At 35.0% G+C, this 6,205-nt stretch overlaps 1 protein-coding gene across 1 annotated transcript; it reads right to left on the bottom strand.

The window, feature by feature from the left end:
* Window positions 1-2,247: 2,247 nt before the first annotated feature.
* LOC131666934 (uncharacterized) lies at window positions 2,248-5,807 on the bottom strand. The gene is made up of 10 exons (XM_058940038.1): window positions 5,803-5,807; window positions 5,458-5,585; window positions 5,178-5,373; window positions 4,459-4,553; window positions 4,063-4,380; window positions 3,734-3,978; window positions 3,379-3,649; window positions 3,213-3,295; window positions 2,862-3,121; window positions 2,248-2,791 (listed from the first exon to the last, which is right to left on the bottom strand). Exons 1-10 carry the CDS (start codon window positions 5,805-5,807, stop codon window positions 2,248-2,250), a joined length of 2,145 nt encoding a protein of 714 aa, XP_058796021.1.
* Window positions 5,808-6,205: the final 398 nt, after the last annotated feature.

Genomic DNA, 6,205 nt, shown 5'->3' with positions numbered 1-6,205 from the left:
CGCATTATCTAGTGGAACTGGGATCCAGGAGGACATAGCAGCATTCGAAAACATCGTCGACTCGTGGTACCTCCAACGATTGAAAGACGTAGAGTTAAGACCACAAAAGTTTCGGCATTGGAAAATCGAAGATGGAATGCTATATAAATATGGTACTAATGAACTCCTGGACCCAGTAACCCATAAGGAGCAGTGTTGGCGACTCGTCGTACCGGAGGAGCGTCGATCACGTGTCATGCGAGATGCTCATTGTGAACCGTCTGCGGGACTTCTCGGTTGCGAGGAGACATATGACCGCATCGCTCGCGAGTATTTCTGGCCGGGTATGTGGTACGATGTGCGGAAGTTTGTGCAGTCATGCCAACTATGCGAGCGTTACAAAGGTGAACAGGATGTACCGAAGGGTTTAATGAGCAAGCGAGTGGTCGAGCGTCCGTGGGCAGTCATTGCCACGGACGTAATCTAACTACCCCGCAATAAGAATCGGTATAAATACCTGGCGGTATTCCAAGACCTGTTCACCTAATGGGTGGAGTTCAAGCCACTAACAGTCGCTACGGGCAAGACCTTGGGGAATGCCCTTGAGGAGCTATTCCTTTTCATATGGGAGGTCCCCGATTATCTGGTGAGCGACAGCGGCAAGAACTACCGTGGGGCCGTATTCAAGGGTATCCTCAAGGAGTACGGGATTGAACACGTGCCTTGCCCACCCTACCACCAACAGGCCGATTTCTGCGAGCGAGCGATCAGAACGCTAAAGACCATGATCTCGATCTTCGTAGATCATGATCACAGCGACTGGGACAAGCACCTGCACGAGTTTCGGCATGCGATAAACACGGCTGTAAAGTCGACTACGAGGGTATAGCTCGTATTCCTGAATTTCGGAAGGGAACCACGCCCGGCCAAGAGCTTACGTAGAGAGGTGGGAAAAAGAGGACCGTTTGTGCGCCTTTCTCCCGAGGAATAGGCCGACCGTATGAAGTGCCTGAACACGCTGCGGAGCCTCGTACTTAGGTACATTGAGCAGGCACAGAATAAACAAAAGGGGCATTTCCGGGCAGTTCCGGGAGGGCGATATGGTGTGCCGAAGGTCACACACTCTCTCTAACGCGGCTAAGGGTAGGAACGCGAAGTTAGATCCCTTGTACATTGGGCCGTACAAAGTGCTAGAGGTACTGTCCCCGGAATTGTATATTCTGACGACGGATAGTAAGAAGCAGGTAGATCGCGTGCACGTGAAAGAGCTAAAGCGGTATGTCCCGCCGCGAAGAGAGCGCTAGAATATAAGGGAGAGAAGAAAAACGATCGGTAACCAAGGAGGAGGACCACTAGTTAGGGAACTCTTGCAGACCATGGCACGCGCTTTCCCCCAACCCGAGAAGTATCTTTTCTCCTCTTAAGGAGGCTCGATGGGTTTTGTATAAAATTACAGATTTCTCTAAAACTTTCAGAAATAGTACTTTTTATATTCAACTTCCCATAGCTAAAAAAAATTAATAGGGTTGACGATGAAAATAACGAGTATTAACCATAATAAACTTGCAACTATTTGCACGTTGCTTATGGGAGTTGGCTTGTAAGTGAACACTCAATCAGATTGTTCTCAACAATAAAATTACAGAGTATGCAACAAAATATATTTTTTTATAGATTAATTTTCCAAGATCATGACTGTAGAAAAAAAAGTGGGGGTTGACGATAGCGTTAAAGTGTTATTTGCGATTACAATTTGCAAAATACCACTGTTACGGTAGAACAGCACATGTACTGTTGATTACTGCGCATGCTCGATAATAGAATGGTAGATGCGGCAACGTCGGGTAATATAGAGCGTTCGTTTTGAAAGTAATGATGACACTTGAATGAGATGTGATAATTAACAAGGTACAATTAGTCATAAATTTGTCAAAATTAATTTATTAAATATTTTTTTAAAATTGATTTTGCATGAAATATATTTGGGCTTGAAATATACGTATATAGTATCCCCTGTTTATGAAGTTCTTTTAAATAAATATATAATACAGAAATATAGTTTAGTTAGTTGAATAAATAGTTCAGGTACTTACAAACATAATAATTAACTCAACAAAATATATTTTTTATTTACATCCAAATCATACAAAACAAAAATTGAGTGTTCTACTTTGGTACCATGAGTATAATCATCATTGACATAGAAACTACTTTGGTAAACGCGTATTCTTTAACACACACTTCACTTTTATAATATATCAATGTCTTTCATTTTGTCATGTCATTGAAAATGCATTTGACAATTTTTTTGTTCATGGTAACACGTGGTTTACCATTAACACTCATTCCCAATAACATAGTTACACCCTCAAGACCATTTTCACAAGCTTTTTTGAGAATATTTTTGTCAATACCAGCTTTGGCAATTTTATTCTTCATATGCTTTGTAATGGTTAAATCTGACAGCGTGTTTCCTCGAATTTTTTTAGCTTCATTTAATTTTTTCTTATCCTGAATGAAGTTGATGCTTTGAGTTCTTTCTATAATAGGAGTATTATTTTTACATATCTTTCCAACAAGTTTCGGTAACATCAAAACATCATTGAGAGCATTATGAGCAACCATTACATCTTCACGTGCCAATAAATCATCAGCCAGTGAACTTTGACTGAAGCTTTTCTTTTCCTTTTTTTTATCTACTAAAATAGATTTGAAAATAGACAGTGTATCGCTAAAACCTTTAACGAACAGGTTCATTTCATTGATGAGATGTAAGGATGTAGCCAGTTTAATAATTCTTGGTGCATCAAATCTGTAAAATATAAGAACTTATTAGTCATAACTTATTTTTAACAAAAGAGTATTGTAAGATGTAGTCATACCTGAAGCCATTATGTGCCAACAAAATACAGGGTTTTTTTTGAAGTTTCAAGAAATGTAAAAAACTTAAAAATCCTTCTCGTGCAGAGTATGTTACTACTTTTTGTCCACCAACGTACGTTTGATTTTCGTCTATCTTTCCACCGATATACATTTCATTTCCGATTATCCTGATTCCTGTAATGTTTGATGCTGCAGAAGGCATTTCTTTCTTGGGTAAGATATACACTTCAAAAATGTTACTATCACAAGCTGCGGCTATCTACATAAAATATATTTTTAAAAAAGTTACAACGTAATAGTAGTAGACACACTCTATAATAAAATAGATTGAAAAATAAATCATGTCAAACCTGTACTATTTCATCGGTTGCTAATAACCCTGTAGTTTCAGTATCGAATGTTACGATGCAGCAATCTTCATATGTAGCTTGATCTATGAAAAAAATTCATTGTTAGATATTTATTATAATATAATTTAATTCACAAAAGGAATATAATAATATTAGAATACTGTACCAGCAATAACAACTTCATCAATTAAATCAGACGTATCTAGATAACCAGCTCCAGATTGATAAGTAACACCTTCACGGTTAGTAGTCGATACGTTTTGAGTTGATCTTTCTTTTTTCAAAATAAGACGTATTTTTTTAGCAGGAATCGTTTGTTTCTTTTGTATATTAGTTTCAAAATATTCCTGTTTTCTTTTTCGGAAATTTTCAGTATGCTTTCCAGGAGATAAATTCAAACTAACATTTAGTTCAACAATAAATGTGTATCCAATGTTCTTTTGACATACAGATATTGCTATTCTAAAACAGTGCGATTCAGAACCTCAATAAAAAGCTGATTTTGGATGTTTGCTACAAACGGTGTTATTGAAAGACTCATTTGCTTGACTTGATGCACATGGTGCTAATTGTGCTACACTGTTGATATACGGCTTTTCTAATTTGTCTTTTAAATTCAAATCTGTTAAACATTGACCATCTTTGAAGTATCTGTAAACATGCTGGTTTTTATCATTTTTTTGGCAAAATGTACCACAGTTCTGATGATCTCCGAACGCATGGGGAACGATATTTGACAGAGCATCTTTGACTTTTGGTTCACAACCTTTATTTTATTTGATAGACAAGGCAAAAACTTTCTTAAAATATTCTTTTAGAGTAGCATTTAGTTTGATGTCGTATAATTTGCCATTAAAGGTTTTTGTGGAATGATTGAAATCTGACCACTTTTCAATTGCGTATGGTGAAGGTCGTCTCAAAGCAGCTATTGCAGATGAGTCATCGTCAGCAATGAGAGTTTTTATTCTACACTTCAACTTGACTAAATGTTCATTTTTCAATATTAACTCCACTGCCATATCGGCTTCTATAGCTTTTGACGATCCGTTATGATTTCTTCTGCAAATATGATTTCCCGGAACGACTCGTTTACACTGTCGACAATAAATATTGCGGCATGCCCATGCCATGACTTTCTTACTCAGTAGGCTTATCAACGACGCGTGACCTGTATATAAGAATACCACTTTATTTTGTTTTTATTTCAATAATTTATTGCATAAAAACTTTAATAAAAAGACTATACCACTGAGACTGTTATATTGACGTCCTTTCTTTGGCCATGCACAATCGAACGAACCAGTCAAGTCAGTTATTTCATTTTCGTCTACCTCTTCATTACTGCTTACGCAAATATAAATAATAATTCATTATGAGAACACAAACATGATTAAAGGAAATTAGCTTAAAAAAAGTTTGCTCGCATGAATAATTTCTAGTGACACATTCATTTCTTTTTACATTCACATTCAGTTATATTAACACAATATTAGTAATATAAATATATTGCATATATTTAGAGTAATAGGTTTGATCTCCTTTTACATTCGCATTCAATTTTTATTACACAATGTTAGTGATACATAAATTCGTCACATATATTTTGAAGTATATACAATTTTCAATTGAGATAAATGTTTTGTTATTGTAAATATTAATATTTTCTTACATTTACGTAATTTAAAAAAAATGAAGCCATTAAACATTTATTGTCGTTATTAAAACTAAGATTTTTTCCCCAATTTAAAAGTTTTTTCTTTAACTAACTACTTCCTAAGTACAACATGCATATTGACTATAATATTATGCAATAAAATATACAATTATTGTTGATAACTATGCTACGTATTTGTTAATTACATAAAGTACATATAAAATATTAAGCATTAGTGATATATAAACGCAGTCTTACATAAATAATAAACAGTTCAGTTTTGAAGTAACGTGAAAATAGCTGAAGCTTACTTTTGTTTTTTTAACTCTAATGTTAGTCTTTTTTCTTCTTTGATTGCCGCAATGCAAGTTGTTTGTGCTAATTTTTCAATGCCAGTTCCTACATATCTCTCCCACTTTTTCAGTGAAGAAGCGTTTATCGCTGGAATATTTAGTCCAGAAATAAAAGTATTCAACTTTGTTTCCCCTAAACCAGCATCAATAGTAGCTGCAAATTAACAAATATAATATTATGCTACATGCGCCTAAGTTTTATATATATTTTTTAAATGTTGCTTAAATGTATACTTACATATTGCTAACTTTAAGTTCGAGTCATAATAACGATTTGATGCTCTTTTAGAGCTTGTTTCTACTTTTATTACGCCATTGCACTTATAACACTGGACTAAAATTTGCTGGCAACTCCAATCACATTTTCTTTTAATAAACAACGCAATGATAAAGGGATATCGCAATTATTGCACCACAAATCTGCAGCTATTTTGTCCATATCAACAAATCTGCGACCGTGAAAACATTCATAATTATTCTTTTGAATAGCTTCTGATACCTGCCAATAATAATATTTGATTTTACAATGCTGTACAATACTATTTATATCTCCTGTAAATGGTATACGAATTACAAAACTAACCTCATTCTTAACAGTATGTACTGGCTACTGTTTTATACGCCTTCCTTGTTTCCCTTTGCTTCTCTCAATAAAATTGTGGATATTCTGTTTTCTTTTTTTTTTCACAAATTTTCCTTTACTTTTTTCAATTGTGCCAACAACATTGTAAGTCATGATTTTTCAAATTAAAATGAAAGGCACTGATGCGACAGCTGATGTAAATACAACACACACGATAAATTCATAACCGTTGCCGCGTTTACTGTAGCAGTACCGTACTAGCGTCAGTTTTTTCATGAGGGGCTAATATTGATTTATTTATCAATGCTTCTTTTGCGATAAATTATTCATTTTGAATGAAAAAAGTCAGAACCAAAGTCTTACACAAAAATTTTTGTCATAAATAAGCTTAACAAAAAAGTAT

This window comes from Phymastichus coffea, unplaced genomic scaffold, assembly GCF_024137745.1.
Source record: "Phymastichus coffea isolate CEN01 unplaced genomic scaffold, Cenicafe_Pcof_1.1 PCOF00004, whole genome shotgun sequence".
In the NCBI taxonomy this organism is placed as follows: Eukaryota; Metazoa; Arthropoda; class Insecta; order Hymenoptera; family Eulophidae; genus Phymastichus; species Phymastichus coffea.
Note: the sequence above shows the minus strand (reverse complement) of the source record. Positions and strands in the feature narration are given on the sequence as shown.